Source organism: Rhinolophus ferrumequinum, chromosome X (genome assembly GCF_004115265.2).
Source record: "Rhinolophus ferrumequinum isolate MPI-CBG mRhiFer1 chromosome X, mRhiFer1_v1.p, whole genome shotgun sequence".
In the NCBI taxonomy this organism is placed as follows: Eukaryota; Metazoa; Chordata; class Mammalia; order Chiroptera; family Rhinolophidae; genus Rhinolophus; species Rhinolophus ferrumequinum.
The window spans coordinates 32369425-32393185 of NC_046284.1; the positions used below are offsets into that span (position 1 = coordinate 32369425).

Below are 23761 nucleotides of genomic sequence, written 5' to 3' on the forward strand. Positions count from 1 at the left end.
GCAGCATTATGTGAAATGGAAAGGTAAGACAAACGTTTCAAGGAATTACATACTGGTTAGTCTACTAGATTTTACTCATAAATGTATGGGGTGCCTTTTTCTCCAGGAGCACATTGAGAAAAGTCGAACACCTCAGACAAACTGAATAACCTCTAGAAAGAGAAATCTGCAACTGCCCTAGACCGTTAGTCATGAAAAGAAAAGAAAAAATCAAATAGCAGATTTTCATCAATTAGAGATCAAATATATAGAAATTACTTACTGATTTGGAATTATGAAAAAGAAGAGGTAAGTAAAGCTTATATTTTAGAATGTTTATAAGGAAATACAACATTATTATAGTATTCAAGCATTCTTGAAATTACCAGTTTCATCTACATGCAGGTAACACCCAGGTCTATAATATAACCATTCGCAATTTTCTGAGGTACAAATTTGACTCTGTTGCTTTGTGTTTAACTTTTTCATTAATCTGTTAGTTAAGAACCTCCCCATCTATTTGCTAATGGCAGATGTTTGTGTATTGTTCATCAAGAAACATGAAAAACATTATACCATGTACACAACTAGGGGCTGATAAACACACAATGCAACAAATGACGAATAAATTGAATAAACTAAGCACTGGGGGAAGCACTTTCTGAGGTATCAGCATCCTCAAACCTATTTTGTGTTCACATTTCTTTCTAAAGGAAGGCACTGCATATGACCTGCCAACATTCGGAAAAGGAATCCAAGTGGAACTTGGCTCTGCCATGGTTCCTTGTGATTATTTGTCTGCCCATGTTGCTTTTCCTGAGCAACCTCTTTTGCTTATGGCTTCTGCTTTTGTTATACTAAGTGGGAAGTAAAATTGTTGCTACTTGCTAATACAACACTTTGACCTCATTTACATGAAAGGTGTTACGTGTGTGAACATGGGATCTTCTCATTTTCAGACTATTTTGTCTAATGCTAAAGTTCAGGAAACACATGTTCAAGATATGTTTTAAAAATTGCAAAGTGCTGAAACTTCCAAGATTTATAGTGCTGACTATCTCCTAAAATCAGCAGTCAACACCTAAAGGTACCAAAAAGAAAGAACGTGTGACTTCCACTTTTTTGCAGATGTTCTTAGGCAACCAATAAAAAGAAATCAGAGCACAAATCTTCAAAAAGCTGTTCAATTGATTATTTGTGATATTTTGAAACTCAGATGTTCTCAGATGCTTAATAATTGTGATTAGTAATACCAGTAGCTATCTACAGCTTATCTCAGTATGAACAGGTATTTTCTAACACTTTATCTATCTTACTGCTCTATTAGAACTGAAATGTGAAAGTCTCAAACACTTATTACCTGCTTTTTAGCCATACTGTTTGCTTGCAGTGTCTCTAGCTGGTTCTATCATCTAAATGTATCTGTAGAGAGGGCAGAATTAATGCACGTTTGGGGAGAAAGAATGAATGACATGTTGGAGCTTATCTCCACTACACACCCTGCACATAGAAAGCGCTCAGTAGTTGGTAAATGTCCACGGTTAATGATGTCCGCTGGATAGCACCATCTTTGCAGGCGAGCACTTTCTTTTCATTTGCAGCCACATTTTCTACATTTTAAGAAAAATCTGCATATAGCTCAGGCCTTTTAGAATCTGGTTAAAAAGCCCTCCACCACTTCACTTACTAGCTGTGTTGTCTTGAGCAAATTTTTTTAACCTCTCTGGATCTGTTTCCTCATTTTAAAAACAGGTCTAATAGTTGTGCCTACTCAGGGTTATATCGATATTAAATGAAATAACATAAGGAATCAACATGGCATAGTACCTGACTCAGAATAAGTGCTTAATAAATATTTATACAAATATATGCTTATATATTTTATCACTTCTTTGTGAGGTGATTGAGGATAGGACAGGGAAGAACTATTATTCTCACTTTCCATAAGGAACAAATGAAATCATGAGCAATTCTGTTCCTTGGGAAAAGTCATAACGGTGATAACTAGCAAGCCTGAGCTGGAACTAGTTTCCATAGAGCAAGGCCACTATTTTACCTCCCTGATGGGAAGAGTCATCCACACCCAGGCTACAGCCAACAAGGTAGACTTTCCCTATATTTAATGACTATCCATTATTTGAAAGGCAGATTCACAGAGAAGTGACAGAAAAGGTTAATGAGGTTAATAAAACCCCATGAGGCTGATTACAATGATTAACCATTTGAGTAAGGTGTAAAACAGGCAAAAACAAAACAAAAATAAACCGAAAAACAAAAACTTGAGACTATTCAAGAGTTGCAAGGGCTTACAAGACAAATATTTCAGTATTCAAATTCTGGACAAAAATAAACATGTGTCTAAATGAAGCAAACTGACACTTACATAGTCCTGAAAATGTGATTGTGTTGTCAGTTTTCTTATTGCTTCAAAACACTTGATCTTTTTCCCATTACTTTGGAGATCTCAGGCATCCGAAGCAAGCCTACTTTTGACAAGCAATTACCAGGGCAGATGGGAAAATACCTACCCTACTTCAGGGTGAGTGTCTCCATTTTGTTTTACTTGAAACATCACTAGCCATGGGGAAAATAATTCTGCTTAAAAAGCTATCTGCATTTTCAATAGCACCACCTTTCCCAGAGTCCTAGAATGTTGATGGGTAATGCTCCCAGCTGTTTTGAATGTTATCCATTTGGTAGGTATTATTTATTTGGGCTAGTGACCAACTGAGTAGGATTAAATCAGCTTGTTCTATTCAAGTAAAAACTAATGAGATTTTATTGGATTTGCATATGAACATTCTCTGCATTCTCATTTTCAGAACATGAGAACGGATTTATGCTATAACATTAAATGCTTTCACAGTGCTGTACTAGCTTAGGTAACATATATCAAAAAACCAGCATCTGTTGTGTGGAAACCCCCATAATAGCTGAATGTTAGAACCCTTAATTGTTCTAAATTATGAAATACCAAATTGTAATTATATGGTAATATGTAAAGGAATAATGAGGTTAGTGTTCATAAATTAAGCATTTGAGGAGGACTATTCATTCATTCCTCACAGTCTCAGTGGTACTGTTTAATTCCCTAAAGAAAAAAAAAAAAAAAAAAAAAAAAAAAAACTCTCATGAGAAAGTTTAATGCACAAGTCAGAATGCTGCCTTTTAATAAATAAACTGTAAGGCATCTGTCACACAGGAACCTCAAAGTAGTCTCTGAAACTCTTGAAGCAGTGCCATAAGGGTAGGTTGTAAGTATCTCCCAACTTCATATAAAAACATTTGAGTTGAAATTTTCTGAAACTTTCTTGAGCATGTACTGTGTACACCAGCCATTGGAAAGGATGCAGAGAGGAAAATCACAGTCCTTGCCCTAGAATGACAACCTAATAGGGAGGGCAAACAGATATATAACTCTTTTTTTTTTTAAAGAATTAATTTTTTTTATCTTTTTGGGGGAAGGTGAACAGGACTTTTATTGGGGAACAGTATGTACTTCCAGGACTTTTTCCAAGTCAAGTTGTTGTCCTTTCAATCTTAGTTGTGGAGGGTGCAGCTCAGCTCCTGGTCCAGTTGCCATTAGTTAGTTGCAGAGAGCTCAGCTCTCATTCCTTGCGGGAGTCGAACCGGCAACCTTGTGGTTGAGGAGATGCGCTCCAACCAACTGAGCCCTCCGGGAGCTCAGCTGCAGCTCAGCTCAAGGTATCGTGTTCAATCTTAGTCGCAGGGGGCGCAGCCTACCATCTCTTGTGGGAGTCGAGGAGTCGAACCGGCAACCTTGTGGTTGAGAGCCCCGAGCTCCAGCCAACTGAGCCATCTGGCACTGGCCCATGTGGGAATTGATCCTGCAGCCTTCAGCGTTAGAAGCATGGAGCTTCAACCACCTGAGCCACCGAGCCAGCCCAAATATATAACACTCATGCAAGAGAAGCTATGACAAGTGCAATAACACTGTCTAATGAGAATAGGAGTGGGGAAGAAATTGAATCTTGTTTAGGACAGATAAATCAGGTTAAAACATTTTTCCATTTTATTATAATCTCTGGATTTGAAGGTACCCTGGAGTTCATCTTGTAATCCAATTGTCATGACAATTTCAACATGACTTCCCAAACTACAGTTTTATAAACTGTTTGCCAGAGGTTTGTATGGAAGACTTAAAAAGCCATGCCTCACAGATTTCATAATGTTAAGATTGTGAACCACTTGGTGATGTGCTGCCTTTATATGGCTTACATCCCCGCCTCCCTCCTCAGTTCATACACATTAATTGGCTGGATATATACTGGTCTTGCTTTCTCTAAAGCAGTGGTTCTCAAAATTCAAAAACTCTGGGGGTGGGGCCCAGCAGTCTGTTTTATCAAGCCCTCCAGGTGATCTGGTACATGATCAAGTTTGAGAACCAGTGATCTGTACAAGAGAAAGAGGGGCGAAAAGGACTGAGGACAAGCATCACAGTCCCAAAATTACACTGTAAAGAGAAGATCCTTTACTCATTGCATTTTGGCAGGAGATAGAGGACATCATAAGCCCTTTTGTCCCAACAACTTACAGGTATTTGCATTCCAATTGGGCCCTCAGAAGCTGCAGTGCTTTAACCCAAATGACCCAATATACAACTCTGGAAATAATAAGCCCGAAAGAGACAATGTCAGGAGAACCATCAAACCACATTTCATATGCAGCAGGTTTCTGTCCATTGGAGGTGTCAAGAGAACCATTAAACAGTACCTCATATGCAGCAGGTTTCTGTGCCTTGGAGACTTGAAGCAAATGACAACTCACAGAGGAATTTACAGCGCAGGATTCCAACACTAGTGAGCAGAGGATTCACATGGTCTCTCCCAGCCCAGTCCTACTCTTGACCAGAGCTGCCATTTGATCTGTTCCTATGGAGAAAACCACCTAACCTGCCCATCTGACTCTGGATCCCCTATGACCAGGTCCTCAGTTTTGAATGTTACCCTTCAAAGTTTGCTTATGCTCAGGTTAGCAACAAAAGCAAATAGCTATAACTTCCCTAGCCCCGAGCCTCATTTCCTTACAAAAGATTTTAATCAGAAACACAATGCAGTAAATTATATCTTCTTTCAGCAATTTAGTTTTCAGCCTTGTTTTACAAACCAACTTTTGTGCTTGAGGTTAATGTTTTGCCTGAGGTGTTGAATGAATACTGGAAACTTGACAAGAAAGACAAAAAAAAGCAAACAAGGGAAAATAAGGGAACCAAGAGTGTATTGAAGGCTAGGGATAATTTGACTATGCCATGAAAATAGCAAATAAGGAATGAATTAAATATTTTGCATCAAAACTGTCTAACAAGCAGCTTGTTAGTTAAATAAGGCTCTCAGTAAAGTGTATTTTGACTTGCATTTCCCATGATGCCCTGTTCTTCAAACCAAGCTCCAAACCCTGAGAGGATTCAGCATTTAGTTAAAGGGAAATGCAATTCCTTTGGGATTGCTGCTTTAGCATAGTGACAGCAGGTAGACAGCTTGGCTGTAGCCAGTATCCTCCAGAGAACAGGAAAAGAGACACTTGAAAGGAGTGATTTTTTCCCCATACATTTTTTTAAAGTCGCATTGGACATGTCCATCTAAGTTCGAGATTTCTTGCTATAACCTACAACAGCAGGGAGAGGTTCTTGTTTTTAAAGATTCAAGAAAGCAAAGCATCCTATCCATGTCTGAATCAAAGAAGGAGAAAGCACGAGACAAAGATGGAATGTCATTTAGAGTACACAAACATACAGACACCAACACAAAAGACAGTCATGCTGGGTACTTACCTGCTGTTTACATGTGCAGGGCCAGCTTCATGACAGCCCAGACAGTAGCTTCTATCATCTGGTTTTAAAAGTCCAGAAGAGTTCTGTATATTATTTAATTGAGAAAAGTTTCAGAAAAAAAGTCAGGTCCTTGAATGATTCAGACTCATGTTGAGGGTCGTTTGAAAGGCCAAAAGTTTAAGAACTCAAGATGTTTCCCCAAGACAGACCAAGGACGTCCCAATATGGCTGCCTTATTTAGATAGCAATTTGAAGAATCCAGAACCTCTGCAATAGGGAGGTACCATAATGGGAGTGATAAAAAGCACCAAGGAAAGTACCAAGGAATGTGGTACTACCAAAGGCAGACCCCCACCATACACACCTCAGTACTTCAGCAAGGATCTAACATAGGAAATAGATGAATTATATAAGCTGCATTGGATATGAGCAGCATAATCCAAATAGATTACATAAATGGGGAGAAATTACATTTTAGTGGCTATGTAAATCAGGAAAAATAAAGCAGATACAAAGCTACCATCCATAATTATGAAAAAAAAATTGAGTTTAGAAGCTGGGAGTTCAAAAATGGTAGTTGAGCTGAACAAGTGGCACAATACACCCTTCTTGCCAAGAATATATATTAAGGCTTTCTAAGGGCCATCTGGGGCTGGAGTAACCTGGTGAAGCAAGTGGACTCGAGCTTTCTCTTTGAAATGGAGAGTTTGCCTGAGAAGAATATTTGCCTAGGTTTCTGCATGCAGTGCCAATCAAGATTACTGCAAATTTAAAAAGAATACTTTAATACTGTCCCGAAAGTTAGACAATTTAAACTGACACAGGATGACTGATGTTTGTCAAAGATTGTAGTAAGTATTAGTAATCCAAGAATAAAAGAAGCCACGAGTTATTCTTGTGAAAAATGGATGACATGGAGTGTGTAAATAATGGGAGCAAATGTAGCAAGATACAGGGAATCTTAGAACATTTAAAATCTAATACATTACAAAGAGAGTTCAATGCTGATAAATAAAGAATAATAAGTTTTATGGGGCTTTATCATATGCTGTAAGTTGGTGTGGATCATAAAATATGAAGAATAAAAAAAAGTAAGGGAATTGAAAGACAAGTCTGTGCATTATTTATGAATGATGAAGAGTGAAATGAATGAGGAGAACATGTAGACAATGTCCTGAATAATAATGATTTGATGAGTTATTATCACACAAATCTGTGTGCTTCATAAAATATGAGGAATATTAAAGAGCAGGAGAGTCAAAAGACAAGTCTACTCAGAATGAGATACAGAATGAAGGAAGAGAGAAATACAAGAGAAATGCACAGAATAATGACAACTTTTATGAGACTTCCACTCGCCAGCCTGGATCCTTCGTAAATACAAGCTGTATAGAAAATAAAAGAGCAGCAAAGAAAAGAGACAAGTCTGTGTTTGTCATAAAATATGAGAAAATACTGCCAACTAGACTTGACAAAATAAAAACAAAAATAATTGAGCCTAGTACAGCTGTGGGAAGATACCATGTCTAGATTAATGTGAACAAATAAAATGAGTGAGTGTAGAATTGCCTTGTCAATAGGGAATTGGCAACCACCTAGGTAGTAGGCATTATTGTTGCAAAGGCCACCTTGTTAACTGGTAGAGCCTGGGCAAGTTCATAATTACCCCTCCAACATGCCCCCCCCCAAAAAAAGGCCATCAGTACTTAGGTCTCAAGAAGCAATGTTTAACCGATTTTCAAATGGTTTGGCCTCACTAACATACAATCTCTTCTGAGCCACTCTGGCTCCAATCCCTAAATAGTTTGCACGAGATTTTCTCAGTTTGTTTATACTAAATCTATACCCAGCTTGTCAAATTTTGCTTTGTAAAGATTTTCAAAATATTACTGTATAAACTTGAGATATCGTTTTATTTTCATTTCTTGTTACATTGGACTTAGAACCTAGGACCAGATCTGTCAGGATTGGTTCAAAATCCAGAACTCAGTGACTTTCAAATGTCTCTATTAGAACAAATGGGATTTAGAAACCGCCCCCAAAGAGACTGGGGGAATCAGACAAGGCAAAGCAAGTGCCGATATGCCATTTCCATGCCATTCAGAACCATGACTTAAAGAATTCATAAAATGGGCAGCTCATTAGAAAGAAGAAAGCCAATAATTTATGTCAGAACTAGGAATGTTGGTCTGAGAGCTCAATATACATAAACACTAATAGCAACATTATACTAGCTTCCATTGTGTAATGGTTTGTAATTTGTGTTGTGGGGAAGGCCTTAAGTAATGGAGGATAAATCCTATTAGCACAATGTATCCAATTTCTCTGATTGCAATAAAATTTAGTAGTGAAGTTCATTAGCTATAGCATATAAAACAAGCTTTGGCTGGTAACTAACTGTCTTTTGCTTTTTCAGAGATTTTTTTTTTCTCACTCGAATGATCTTTGTGGCCATGAGTTTTTAGATACATGGCCTTGACTTGCTGATTCTGTTCGAAGAATGTCTAATGCCATGGTGGAATTATTATGATTACTTTGGAAAGTCATGTTTACCCAAATAACATGGCCCCTTTTAATCCAAAATTTAGCTTCTCTGGATACCCTGAGTCCTACTCGGTGAAAAAACCAACATTGATGCCCTAGGAAAAATTATTGGCTTTGCCCAATCTTCCTCAATCCTACAAGCTCCACCTATAAAATGCATGTTCCAGAGCTCAGGGCTGCCAAGACTAGGATTGGAATCTGGTGAAAAACTAATCCGCATCACCCACCACCTCCTCAATAACAACAGAGCAGTGAAAACTCTTTGTTGGTATTTGCTCTGGGCCTTCTTAAATGCCAAGCTCCAGAAATTTGTTACAACTTGCTGGCCAGGATCCAGCTGAAAATATACATATTTTAGTGGACTGCGTCCCTACTTAAGGGCAAGTTTAATGGAATCCCATTCTTTGGTAAGGATGAAATCCATTTGTTTAAAGGGCAAACCTCCTGAAATATTTTGTTTCAAATATGCAAGAGAATTTGAGTACTATAGTAGGAACTGTGTCTCTTTTGCAGACTTTAACTCTTAAAATTCACCCAACTAAGTCTGTATTTTAAAAAAGTTCTTATTCCAGAAAAAGCAATTTGGCAATATGTATCAAGAGCCTTAAAAATGTTCACATCTATATATGTAAATGCATAGAAAATGCACTTAACAAAATGATATTGCTGATTACTACTGGGGAGAAGACCAGGAACTGGGAGGGAAGTGGTCAGCAGGGACTTTAGTCATATCTGCAGTGTATTTATGTATTAAGTAATTAATTTTAATTTTAATAACAGAAAAATATCCTTCCACAACTAGTACTATCTCCTAAGGAAATAACGAGAATTTCAATGCAGAAAAAATTAAGAAACAATGAAATGTCCTAAAATAGAGAATGGCTTAAACACATTAAAGAATACTATTTTAAGGCTATTTTATTTAATAACAAAATGCTGTATTAAATTTCTAATTAAATCAGATAATATTAATAATATACTGTTAACTTAAAAATATCAGGATACAGAACTATACCGAGCATAATCTCAACTTAGACGGGTAAAAGTGATACACATACCCTCCACAAAATGTTATTAGTAGTTACTACTGGTTGGTGAAATTATTGTTTTCTTTGTCATATTTGACTGTGTTTTCCAAAGTTTCTCCAACTTCCTTCTAGAATCCAATTTCAACATACTTTATATTTGCCTTTGATCTTGTGTTGCAGGCGTGCTTGTGTGATTCGAGGCCAAGTGGTGGCCATAGATGGAACCCCTCTAGTAGGGGTGAATGTTAGTTTCTTGCACCACAGTGATTATGGATTTACCATCAGCCGTCAAGATGGAAGGTAGGTCAAAATTGCTTCTGATCATTGTGGGGGCCAAATACTAACTTCTATCTGTTAGTGAAACCCAGACTAAGATGATGCAGTGTTTGTAAGCCATCTTCCTTCTGGTAGTATCTCAAAAAGTTATTGGTGGTATTTATTTCCTCTATTCCCCACCTAAATCAAATCAAATTTCCCTTCTAACCGTGTACTAATACTCTCAAATCTTCTTGAAATCTGGGCCATGTGGAAAGTTTTCTAGCTTTCATCTAATTCCATTTACAAATCCAGCTTCAAAATTCGGTGAGATGATGCAGGTAATAAAAAGGGAGCCATGGAACACTTAGGCTGTTCTTCCACGACAGCCTGAAGATATTTAGAAATGAAGGTGTACAAAAGATTTCTTCCAAAAGTATAGAATTTAACCACATTAAGACACGGTTTTTAAAATGTGTCCTTCCTAGACTGCCTATCTTGCTAGTGGCTGTAACTGATTGACAAGCATGCTCAGCCAAACAAATTCCCCTTGGTGTCTATATAACCATAGTGATTTAACCTTAAGCACCAACCACGAGGCTGCTCTCTCAGGGCTTATCAGGGTTCTCTGTAACCTGTGAAGCAAGATCACTAAGTAAAATCTTCTCCTGGGAAAAGATTTGCTGACAAAAAACATTTTTGTTGCTCTCATTTAGACAGATGTTTGTTCAGAATATTTGAGTCAATTGGCCCATGTGTCCCACTTAAAGGCATCTATTTATGACTCTCAGGACATTGTAATAATAGCTTTGAGGTGCCCTAGTCTCCAGATGGCTACCTTAAAATGTCATACTCATAAAAAGATGCTTTAATACTCATATAAATAGATCCGTTTGCTTGGAGCTTTATCACAGTGTGAGAAACTATCTCATTACAAGAACCTACAATCAAAGCATATTAGTCTTAACCACTTCACAATTGTTAATTGTTCCACTTGAACTATTTTGAATTTATTTTTTATCAACTGCTTGTCAGGAAAATGCTTATAACAATAGTTAAATAAAGTAATAAAGAAGTGTTTTAACCTACTTAAGAAAACAAACTGTTTTTGAGACTTTAGTAAATAATATGGATTATTTGTATATAAATTATATATTACTTATTAACTAGATGTTTGTTATAACAAGCTCAGAACTACTCTGAATATATATATATATATATATATATATATATATATATATATTACACATATATGAAGTCAGACAATTGAGTTCGAGGAATCATCCTAGAAAAAGTGCTACATACCTCATTGCTAAATATCACTATAGTCATCTTCGAAGTACTCCCCTTGGGAAGCTATGCACAGACGGCAGCCCCTAGTCCACCCTTCAAAGCAATTTTAGAACTCTTTCTGGAATGGCCATCAGTGTGGCCTGCCAGCCGCCACAAATCAAACAGTTCCTGAATGGGTGAGTGGGAATGAAAAAAGACACTCACACAAAATGATGATGCGGCCGGTCTTCAGTGATCCTGAAGCACGGAGTTTACTTTTCTTTACCAATATAAACCACCTGTGTACGTGCAGCTTAACAATCACGAGTGAGCATTTCCTCATTGAAAGTAAAATTTGCAACTTTTACATATGAACTACAGACTCACTGAAACTTTCCCAAAGTCATTATCTCAATGACAAAGCCCACCAATTACCCTGATAATCATCAGTGATCTGTGTCCGGGAACTGGCCGTTCCCACCTCATTCCTTAGCAGCTTGCAAGCACCCTCCAGGTGTAAGCAGAGACAATGCCTTAAGAGCTAAAACAAGTTAACCATAAACTGAGCCAGTCTGCAAGGCTACAGAATAAACAAGAAATCATGGCTCCCCACACATCAGAGCTGTCATCGTATTACCCTTGATTTCCTGAATGCCATCAAAATGTCTTCCTTTTAATATTTCTTTTATCTTTGGCTAAAGAAAGAAGTCATTGGGGGCGAGATCAGGTGAGTAGGGAAGGTGTTCCAATACAGTTTATTTGTTTACTCTCTAAAAACTCCCTCACAGGCAATGCCATGTGAGCTGGTGCATTGTCGTGATGCAAGAGCCATGAATTGTTGGTGAAAAGTCCAGGTGGCCTAACTTTTTCATGCAGCCTTTTTAGAACTTCCAAATAGTAAACTTAATTAGCTGTTTGTCCAGTTGGTACGAATTCATAATAAATAATACCTCTGATATCAAAAAGAGGTTAGCAAAATCATTGCATCAAGTTCGTGAACTTAATTGTCAGATCTCATACATACACACATATATTGCTTATATATGTATATATAAGCAATAAAAACTACATGTCCTTTAAAATATTCCACAATAAGCTCATTAATAATTCAAACACACTGTTCTCCCAATTAGATTGAATGATGAAATTTTGGTAGTTCACACACCAGTAACTGGAACACAAAACTTGCTTCTCCCTTGCCAACATATTAAGCCATATATCAGAAAGTGAGAAATAGGCAGATGTCATCAAAACAGCAGCATGAGGTGAGCCTCTGTAAATCTTCCCTAGAATTTACAACAAACGGAACAACTAGAACTACACAAAGGACTCCCTGCACAGCAGACAGACAAGACGAAGAGGCCCACTACTGAATTCACCTAAAGGTGGGAGAATCGCAGGAGCGGGGAGGGGGGAAGGGAGAAGTAAGGAGACGGAGCTGCATGGGCTCAGGACACAGAACTAGCTCATTGCCCCGAGCTTGCTGCATCCCAGAACTACGGCAGCTGCGAGAGAGGGAAGAACTCAGACTGCTAGGTTTCAGTTTATGGCCCACAGGCCTGAGGGAACAGCACATAATACGGCTGAACAAAACGTTCACAGAAGAGACCTCAAAGAAAAGACTGAGGGAAGAAGGCTGAAAATGGTGGTTTAAGCCCTCACTGCAGAGAAGAAAATGGAAGCCTTAGGCACTAAGACTACCTGCCCCCTCACTACCGTCCCAGAGCTTGCCCCGCCCCCACCTGGCCAGTGCTAGAAGCAGAACAGTAGCAGTGTCAGATCAAAAGAACAGAATATTTCCAGTTCTGAGAACTGTGGACCACAGACACAGATTCGCAGCCAAACTAGTTCCGGCAGAGGGGAGGGAGCTGTGCAAGCAAAACCAGCTGTGGTGGTGGTCGCCGCCATTGCTCTCGGACACCTCTCACAACTCACCCCCCCCCCCCGGCCCCAACTATCTGGGCCAATCCCTGCAGGAGAAAACAGAACTGCTGAAACATATGGTCTCTGAATCTGCTGCAGTAAGAGTTTTGGAACTTCAAAAGATCTCCACATACCCACAGGGACACTGCACCCTGTGACCCAAGTGAACTATTAACAAAGGAGAAGCCCGTCTCCCAGGGAATCCCCCATTGTGTGAGAAGCTGGAATAGTGCAGAGAAAACATAGCACTATCATGTGAGAGAAATAAAAGGCTGCAGTCGGGGAGAAAATAAAACATTCTACCAAAAAGGACTGGAAAACAAAAGAAAGACCTCTTCCTATCAACCTGTTGCAGAGGCCACTCCTGTAGATGTCTAGGAAGAGACATATTTGATCCCCCTTACCTTCATCTCCCACCCCCCGACCACTTTACCCTCTCGAAACCACTAAACTATTGTCTGTGTCTATAAGTTCTTGTTTCTCATTTGTTTGCCTTGTTCTTTTGTTGTTTTTGGTTTATATACCACATATCAGTGAAATCATGGTTCTCTGCTTTTTCTTTCTGACTTATTTTGCTTAGCATTATACTCTCAAGATCCATCCATGTTGTCACAAAGGTTCCTATATCATCATTTCTTACCGCTGAATAATATTCCATTGTGTATATATACCACAACTTCGTTATCCATTCATCTACTGAAGGACATTTTGGTTGTTTCCATGTCTTGGCCACCGTAAACAAAGCTGCAATGAACATTGGAGCACACGTGTCTTTACGTGTAGATGTTTTCAAATTTTTTGCGTAGATACCCAGGAGAGGGATTGCTGGGTCATATGGTAATTCTATTCGTAATTTTTTGAGGAACCTCCACACTGCCTTCCATAACGGCTGCACCAGTCTGCATTCCCACCAACAGTGTATGAGGGTTCCTTTTTCTCCAGAGCCTCTCCAACATTTGTTACTATTTGTCTTGTTGATGATAGCCATTCTGACTGGGGTGAGGTGATATCTCATTGTGGTTTTTATTAGCATTTCTCTGATGATTAGTGATGTTGAGCATTATTTCATATATCTATTTGCCATTTGTATGTCCTCTTTGGAGAAGTGTCTCTTCAGGTCCTCTGCCCATTTTGCAATTGGGTTGTTTGTTTTATTGTTGTTGAGTTTCATGAGTTCCTTGTATATTTTGGATATAAGCCCCTTATCGGAGGCACTGTTTGCAAAAATCTTCTCCTATGCAGTTGGTTGCCTCTTTATTTTGTCAAAGGTTTCTTTTGCTGTGCAGAAGCTTTTAAGTTTCATATAGTCCCATTCGTTTATTTTAACTTTTACTTCCATTGCCTTTGAAGTCAAATTCATAAAATGCTCTTTGAACCCAAGGTACTTAAGTTTAGTACATATATTTTCTTCTATGCAGTTTATTGTTTCAGATCTAATGATTAGTCTTTGATCCATTTTGAATTAATTTTGGTACATGGTGACAGATAGTCCAGTTTCATTCTTTTGCACGTGGCTATCCAATTCTCCCAGCATCATTTATTGAAGAGGCTGTCTTTCCTCCATTGTATGTTTTTAGCTTGTTTGTCAAAAATTATCTGTCCATATTTACGTGGTTTTATTTCTGGGTTCTCAATTATATTCCATTGGTCTATGTGTCTGTTTTTCTGCCAATACCATGCTGTTTTGATTATTGTAGCCCTGTAGTACAAGCTAAAGTCAGGGAGTGTGATACCTCCAATATTGTTCTTTTTCTCTTAAAATTGCTTTGGCTATTCTTGGTCTTTTGTGGTTCCAAACAAATCTGATGGTTTTTTGTTCTATTTCTTTAAACAATGCCATTGGGATTTTGATGGGGATTGCATTAAATCTGTATTTTGCTTTGGGTAATATGGCCATTTTAACTATGTTGATTCTTCCAATCCATCAGCACGGCAATGTCTTTCCATTTCTTTGTGTCTACTTCAATTTCTTTCAAAAATGTCTTATAGTTTCAGCATATAGGTCCTTCACATCTTTGGTTAACTTTATTCGTAGGCATTTTGTTCTTTTTGCTGCAATTGCAAAAGGAATTGTTTTTTGTATTTCTTTTTCTGAGATTTCATTGTTAGTATATAGGAATGCAATGGACTTTTGTACGTTGATTTTGTAGCCAGCAACTTTACTGTATTTGTTGATTGTTTTTAATAGCTTTTTGGTGGAGTCTTTAGGGTTTTCTATATATAGCATCATGTCATCTGCAAAGAGTGATAATTTAACTTCTTCATTCCCAATGTGTATGCCTTTTATTTCTTTCTCTTGCCTGATGGCTCTGGCAAGGACTTCCCACACCATGTTGAAAAGCAGAGGTGATAGGGGAGAGCCCTGTCGTGTTCCTGAACCTAGAGCAAAGGGCTTCAGTTTTTCACCATTAATTATGAGATTAGCTGAGGGCTTGTCGTATATGGCCTTTATTATGTTAAGGTATTTTCCTTCTATACCTATGTTATTAAGTGTTTTAATCATAAATGGATATTGTATCTTGTCAAATGCTTTTTCTGCATCAGTTGATATAATCATATGATTTTTGTCCTTTATTTTGTTGATGTGATGTATCACATTGATGGATTTGCGGATGTTGAATCATCCTTTTGCCCCGGGAATGAACCCCACTTGGTGGTGATGAATGACCTTTTGAATGCATTGTTGTATTCGATTTGCTAGAATTTTTACGATTTTTGATTCTGTATTCATCAGAGATATTGGTCTGTAGTTTTCTTTTTTTGTGTTGTCCTTACCAGGTTTTGGTATCAGGGTAAAGTTGGCCTCATAAAATGAATTAGGGAGTACTGTCTCTTCTTCAATTTTTTGGAAGAGATTGAGCAGGATTGGTATTAGATCCTCTCTGAAGGTTTGGGAGAATTTACTAGTGAAGCCATCTGGTCCCGGACTTTTGCTTTTGGGAAGATTTTGGATGACTGATTCAATTCCGTTACTGGTGATAAGTCTGTTTAGATTTTCCAGTTCTTCATGGTTCAGCCTTGGAAGGGTATATGTTTCTAAGAACTTGTCCATTTCTCCTAGGTTATTGAATTTGGTGGCATATAGTCCTTCATAGTATATTCAGATGATCCTTTGTATTTCTGTGGTATCCGTGATAACTTACCCTTTTTCATTTCTGATTTTGTTAATTAGGATCTTCTCTCTTTTTGTCTTAATGAGTCTAGCCAAGGGTTTGTCAATTTTCTTCATCTTTTCAAAGAACCAGCTCTTTGTCACATTAATTTTTTCTTTTTTTTTTTTTTTTTGTGCTCTATTTCATTTAGTTCTGCGCTGATTTTTCTTATTTCCTTTCTTCTGCTGACCTTGGGTTTCACTTGTTGTTCTTTTTCTAGTTCTTTAAGGTGTAACATGAGGTTATTTATTTGGGATTTTTCCTGTTTCTTGAAATAGGTCTGTAGTGATATAAATTTCCCTCTTAAAACTGCTTTCTCTGCATCCTAAAAATTTTGGTACAATGTATTTTCATTGTCATTTGTTTCTATGTATCTTTTGATCTCTCCTCTAATTTTTTCTTTGACCCAGTCTTTCTTTAAAAGTGTGTTGTTTAATCTCCATGTATTTGTGGCTTTTCCTGCTTTATTTTTGCAGTTGATATCCAATTTCAAAGCCTTGTATTCAGAGAATATGCTTGGTAAGATTTCAATCTTCTTAAATTTGCTGCGGCTGATTTTATGTCGCAATATATAGTCTATCCTTGAGAATGTTCCATGTACACTAGAAAAGAATATATAGTCTGATGTTTTAGGATGAAGTGCTCTATATATGTGGATTATGTCCATTTCATTTAATGTGTCATTTAGGGCTGCTATTTCGTTATTTATTTTCTGTTTAGATGATCTATCCATAGCTGTCAGTGATGTATTTAGGTCCCCTAGTGTAATTGTGTTTTGGTCAATTTCTCACTTTAGTTCTGTTAGTAGTTGCATGGTGTATTTCCGTGCTCACTGATTGGGGGCATAAATATTGATGACTGTTATGTCTTCTTGTTGTATAGTCCACTTTACCATTATGAAATGTCCATCTTTGTCTCTTGTTATCTTTTTCACCCTGAAGTCTCTTTCATCTGATATCATTATGGCTACACCTGATTTTCTCTGGGTACCATTTGCTTGGAGTGTCAATTTCCACCCTTTCACTTTGAGTCTATGCTTGTCCTTGTAGCTGAGATGTTTGTCTTGGAGACAGCATATGGTTGGGTTTAGTTTTTTGATCCAATCTGCTACTCTGTGCCTTTTTATTGGTGAGTTCCGTCCATTTTACATTTAACTTGATTATTGATATGTGAGGATTTCCTGTCATTCTATCTTTATTTTTCTGGTAAGTCTCTGTCTCCATTGTTTCTTTGCCTTTTTGTTGTTGTCTATTTCTGTACGGTGGTATTCTATGATGTTTCCATCTGATTCTTCTTTTATTACAGTATGTATTTCAGTTCTGGATTTTTCTTGAGTTTAAGTAAAAGAAAGTTTGATATTTAGTGTACTCCATTTTCTTTAGCACGCTTACTTTCTCCATTCCCCTATTCCGGTTGAGGTCTTTACTTTCCCCTTTTTATGTTTTGGTTGCCACAAATTGTCCCTGTTGATGGTGGTCGAATATCCTCCTTTAGTATTTCTTGTAATGCAGGTCGTGCATTAGAAAATTCCCTCAGCTTCTGTATGTCTGGAAAGGCCTTTATTACTCCTTCATATCTAAAGGGTATCTTTGCTGGATACATAATTCTTGGCTCATAATTTCTCTCTTTCAAAATTTTGAATTTTTGGTTCCATTCCCTCCTGGCTTGTAGAGTTTCTGCTGAAAAATCTGATGATAATCTAATGGGCTTTCCTTTGTAGTTTACCATCTCCTTTTCCCTGGCTGCCTTGAGGATTCTTTCTTTGTCGTTGATTTTACACAGCTTCAATACAATGTGCCTTGGAGAAGGCCTGTTGGAATTGAGGTAATTAGGTGTTCTCTTTGCTTCTTGGATTCGGGGATCCAGTTCTGTCCACAGGTTTGGGAAGTTCTCATCAACAATTTGTTTGTATATATTCTCTGTTCCCTTCTCTCTTTCTTCTCCTTCTGGTATGTCCATTATTCTTATATTGTTCTTTCTGATGGAGTCAGAAAGTTCTTGTAGAGTTCTTTCATTTCTTTTAAGTCTCAAGTCTCTTTCTTCTTCCATCTGTGTAATTTCCAGGTTTCTATATTCGATGTCACTGATTCTTTCCTCCATCTGGTCAACTCTACTACCTAAGCTGGTTATTTCATTCTTAATTTGTTCTATTGAGTTCTTAATCTCCAGAAATTCTATTTGGTTCTTTTTAAAATTTCAATCTCTTTCGTAAAATGCTCATGTTTTTCTTTGATTGTGTTTCTGAGTTCATTAAACTGCCATACTGTTTTCTTGCATCTCGTTGATTTTTTTCAGAACTGCAATCTTGAATTGTCCTTCGTTTAAGTCACATATTTCCATATCTTTAAGTTCCTTTTCTGGAGACTTTTCACTTTCTTTCTTAGCTGTCTTGTTGCCTTGGTTATTCATGGCAATTACTGATTTATTATTTCTCCTCCTAGACATCTACAGGAGTGGCTTCTGCAACAGGTTGATAGGAAGATGTCTTTATTTTGTTTTCCAGTACTTGTTTGTAGAATGTTTTATTTTCTCTCTAACTGTAGACTTTTATTTCTCTCACACGGTAGTGCTATGTTTTCTCTGCACTATTCCAGCTTCTCACACAATAGGGAGATTCCCTGGGAGAGGGGCTTCTCCTCTCTTAACAGTTCACTTGGGTCACAGGGCGCAGTGTCCATGTTGGGTATGCGTAGAGCTTTTGAAGTTCCAAAGCTCTTCCTGCACAGATTCAGAGCCCATATGTTTCAGCAGTTCTGTTTACTCCTGCAGGGATCCACCCAGATAGGTGGGGCCTGGGGCGGGGTGATTTGTGAGAGGTGGCCCAGAGCAATGGCTGCGACCACCCACAGCCGGTCCTGCTTCCAAAGCTCTCTCCCCTTTGCCGGAACTAGTTGGGCTGCTAATCTGTGTCTGAGGTCCACAGTTCTCAGAACAGCAAATATTCTGTTCTTTTGATCTGACACTGCTACTGTTCCGCTTCTAACACCGGCCAGATGGGGGCGGGGCAATCTATGTGAGGGTCGGGAGGGGGCGGCTAGTCTCAGTGCCTAAGGCTTCTGTTCTCTGCTGGGCAGTGAGGGCTTAAAGCACTATGTTCTGCCTTCTTCCCTCAGTCTTTGCTCTGAGGTCTCTGCCGTGAGCATTGGGTTCAGTGTGTTTTGCTGTCCCCTCAGCCCTGTGGGCCATAAGCGGAGCGCTAGCAGTCAGTCCTTTCCTCTTCCACAGCTGTGGTAGTTCCAGGATGCAGCGAGTTCGGAGCACTGAGCTAGGTCTGTGTCCTGCACCTGGCCGCGCGGCTCCGTCTCCGCACTTCTCCCTTCCCTCCTCCCCCACTCGCGGGATTCGCCCACCTTTCTGTGAATTCAGTAGTGGGCCTCTTCGTCTTGCCTGTCTGCTGTGCAAGGAGTACTTTTTGGAGTTATTGTTGTTCGATTAGTTGTAAATTCCAGGGGAGCTTTACAGAGGCTCACCTCAGGGTGCCATTTTGTTGACGTCATTCGATTGTTTCTTTCAGTAGAATATTTTTTGGGGACATTTGACTTCTCATGGACAACTGATGTGCCCTCAGTTTTTCTAGCTTGTGTAGAAATATTTTAGTGAAATATTTGATATTCACAAGAGAACATAAAATAAACTTGATGTCTAAAAAAATCTAAATATTTGTTTCTAGTTTATAGAAAACATTAATGAGGGCCAAAATTTTTGTTTTTCATTTTAAGTTAAATGCCAAGACCCTCCTCCATCAGCTCACTGTGAGAAATAGGTTCATGTAGATGACAGATAGATAACTAGCCAGAGTCCCCTATGACAATAACTCTCCACTCAGGCTCTACAAAGGGTGTCAGCATTAAAAATATGTGCCCCAAATGTGAACCAGTGTATCCAATTGTCATTTCTTGGACATAAAATTACAGTGTGATTAGAGTTTCCATTTATAGGCCTCTGCTTATTGTTACCTCAGATTGAGTCAGCACATTTCAGAAGTAGAATAGCATAAGGAAATTATACCTGAGGGCAAAATAATTATTGAATGGTTGAGATTAGCATTTTGATATCTAGTAGACAGAGTGTGATATGCAAGATGCTGTAAGGACCCTTTGTCTCCAGTTCTCAATCCCATGGGTCTGCCACTGTGCCTGTAGTTCCCACCAAATATATCACTGTTTTGAGTTAAATTACTGACTCCTTATTAAATGCAAATATGTTACATGGGATTTGGAAATAATACCCCCATTATCATCCATTTGCGCAAATTAATTGACAACTTTCCCTGGAGAACCAGGAAATGTCTATACTATGGGACCAAGGTGATGTATTAAAAGTAGAAAGAAGGATGGGAGTGCAATATAGGGCCCTCTAAAAGTAAAAAGAGAATAGATATGGAGATTGTGAGGAGCCAAAGTATCGGAATAGAAAAAAAGCAGCAATTCTAAAGGAAAAACAAGTAAGTATGAGTATCTGCTATACGCCACTTATGTAAATGTCATTTTGTTTCATCCTCACAACAACTTTATGAGATAAGAATCATTATTATCATCCTCTCCATTTGAAACATAAGAAAATTTATCCAAATTAACACAGCTAATAAGGGTTAGCTATGTTATAAGAGCCCAAAAGTTGAACCCAAGTAATCTGGCTCTTGTCTTCTATGATTTACCACCTTCAACTTAGATAGAGAACAGGTGCTCAGTAAAGTGTTGAAAAAGAACTGTGTGTAAATACTTCAGCTAGTGATAAGCCAAATAGCTCTCTCAATATGACTTTATAACCTATTCTTAATGACCTATACCAATGAAGATCATTTGTGGTGGGGGTAATTCCAAAGAATTAATCGTTTAGAGAGCATTCTATGTGGCATTGGAATAGTTCAAATGGGTTTTTGGACACAGCCACTTTCCATTTCCATGGCAATTAATGAGTCTGTCAGATACTGTTTACTGTATATAACTGTATAGTAGGGAAGAGGAGAAATCAGAGTTCTCCAGAGAAATAGAACCTGTGTGTGTGTGTGTGTGTGTGTGTGTGTGTGTGTGTGTGTGAAGAGAGAGAGGGAGAGAGGGAGAGAGAGAGAGAGATCTCAATGCATTGGCTTATGTGATTGTGGCAATTGGCAAATCCTAAAACTAGGGGAGGCTAGCAGACTGGAATCTCATGGAAAAAGTTTATGCTACCTCTGCAGTCTTGAGACAGAATTCTTTCCTCCTTAGAGAAACTTCAGTTTTGCTCTTAAGGTCTTTCAACTAATTGAATGAGACCCCCCCCCGCCCCCACATTACCAAGGGTAATCTCCTTTACTTAAAGTTAACTGATTGTGGATAATTAACCACATCTACAAATATCTCCACAACACCACATAGATTAGTGTTTGCTTGAATAACTGGGTAGTATCCGTCAAATTGACAGAGAAAACTAACCATTACCGAAAGCTTGGGGGAAATTCCCAGGAGAACTTAAAAATCAGTGTCTGCTTATGGAGATAGTCAAAAGCCTAGGGTTCATTTGAACTACAAGAGAAAAATATTTGTAAATTTAATTGGATAGTACATCTGATTTGAGAAGAAAGTTAACATTTGTTAAGTCCCTACTACTATATGCTTGACCCTTAAGTCTTTATCTCATTTACTCATTTTTGGTGGTAGCTGAGAGACAGATCTTATTAGCCCATTTTACTAATAAGGAAACTGACACTTGTGGATGTAGAATGACTAGCTCAAAGGCACAAAGTTAACATGGCAGCAGAGCTGGGATTCAATCCCAGGTGTGTATGAAGCCAAAACTACATTCTTTCTAAAAAGTAGGAAGCCTGCCTTGTCTGTTTAATCTTTCTAGAAGTGGAGAATAATTCCGAAGTACATATGTTCGTTTGGATAGTTTATTTTGTTGTTGTTTTGTTGCTGTTGTTTGTTTGTGTTTGTTTTTCACTTTTAAGGAGTCAAGAGCTAAGGTTTGGGGAAAGCAAATAAACTTGGCCAAGGACAAAGAGTTAAATCAATGTAGAATGTGAACTAGAAAAAAGGTCTTTTGACAAGTAATGTTAGATTTTTCCCCCACAATACTTTCCTTAAACTGCTCTTGTATTATCATGAATTCAGCCTTGGGTTTTCTTTTTTTAGTTCAAACCTAGATTATTTTCTATAGCTAATGCAGTTCTTCAAATCCTTTTTGGAAACTGCCCTAATATTATAGCTTCTTGACTGAAAAAGCAACAGTAAAATACAGTATTAGCCATCCTTTGTGACTGTCTACTTATCTTTATCTGGATGATTTCTGCAACAAGGCATGATTGGTAATACTATAATAAATACAATAAATGTCATATGAATAGAGTGCTGAGATATCCATAATTAAGTCTGATTACCTATCAGAGCATTTTATCATTAAAAGTGTTTTACAGAAAGATCTTTTTTAATGCAAGGAATTGCTTACATCTCTCTCCTGTGGACTTAAGTTGCTTTGAATATTAAGGAACATCATATTGCCCGGTATCCATTTTTAAGATATAATGATAATAATTTATTATTATCTTACTTTTATATAGTATTTTATGATTTTTGAATGCTTTCAAGTACATTATCTCAAAGACATCATTATACTTAAAAGAGTGCTGAACCTTCTAGTGCTGAATGAACTGAAACCTGAATCTGTTCTACTCCAAAACAAAAGTCATGTCAGAGATGGACTTGCAGAAGAGGTAGTCTTGCTTTGTCAGAGACATGGAAGGCATTGTCAGTGGAGATAGACAGGTTCCATTAGAGGCTGTCTTACAAAAGAAAACCAAGAGGCATTCTAGAGGGAACCAGAAATCCTAAATCCAAAGTTTAAGTAGAATCAGGAGCCAAAGTGGGTAGCCAGATGTAAAGGGTTCAGGAATGGTATTGTTCAAGCAAATTTCACTGAACAATTTTCCTCTGCTGGCATCTTTCTCCAAATGCCATCTCAAAGACACCATCAGGTTTCTAACTCTATGTTTATGATCCTGAACAAGATATTTAACCTTTTAGCTCCTTACTTTTTTTGAGTTACATTATTGGGATTTTTTTTTTGAGGATGAATAGTGCATTATATTAAAGATACTGCTGAATATTAAATGGTTATCTTTCAGTTATCTCTAGCACAAGGGGTACAAGTGATGTCCGATTTAGCTTTGCAGAAATACATGTAGTACTTTTGTTTAAGATAGCATTAAAATTGATTTACAAATTCTAGGTGAATATCAACTGGTGATATGGAATTTTTTTCCCAGAAGTCTATTAGATAGTGAAAAGAAGTTGTGCGTGGAATGAATATTTAGCTTGAGGGAATTTATAAAATAGAGAATGTGAATGGCTATAGTTAAGTCCCAAAAGAAGGAAAGGGCACTAAAATTACCTATTTTTTAAGTTAAATTTTATTTTGGTTGTTCATTTGGTTGAAACAGTCTTATATTTTTTCCTTCTCAGCTTTGACCTTGTTGCCATCGGTGGTATCTCTATCATCCTAATCTTTGATCGCTCACCTTTCCTGTCTGAGAAGAGGACACTCTGGTTGCCTTGGAATCAATTTATTGTGGTGGAGAAAGTAACCATGCAGAGAGTTGTATCAGACTCACCATCCTGTGATATCTCCAACTTTATCAGCCCAAACCCTATTGTGCTTCCTTCACCACTCACATCATTTGGAGGGTCCTGTCCAGAGAGAGGAACTATTGTTCCTGAGCTGCAAGTGAGTACACTGGCCTTTGAATGTGTAAAATCATAGTATCAGGGGATGGTCAACAATGTATAATGGCTAGATTCCTTTTCCTGATACTCATGCCAGTCCTATAATATGCTGCCCTT

The 23761-nt window shown here is 38.0% G+C and overlaps 1 protein-coding gene across 2 annotated transcripts in view; it reads left to right on the forward strand.

The window, feature by feature from the left end:
- The window catches only part of TENM1 (teneurin transmembrane protein 1), a 1301460-nt gene that overhangs the window by 1052518 nt on the left and 225181 nt on the right, over nucleotides 1-23761 (forward strand). For both annotated transcript variants that reach the window (XM_033111932.1, XM_033111941.1), the window contains 2 exons: nucleotides 9523-9642; nucleotides 23384-23645. In XM_033111932.1, the coding sequence (XP_032967823.1) occupies nucleotides 9523-9642; nucleotides 23384-23645 (382 nt within the window). The remainder of the gene's footprint in view (nucleotides 1-9522; nucleotides 9643-23383; nucleotides 23646-23761) is intronic.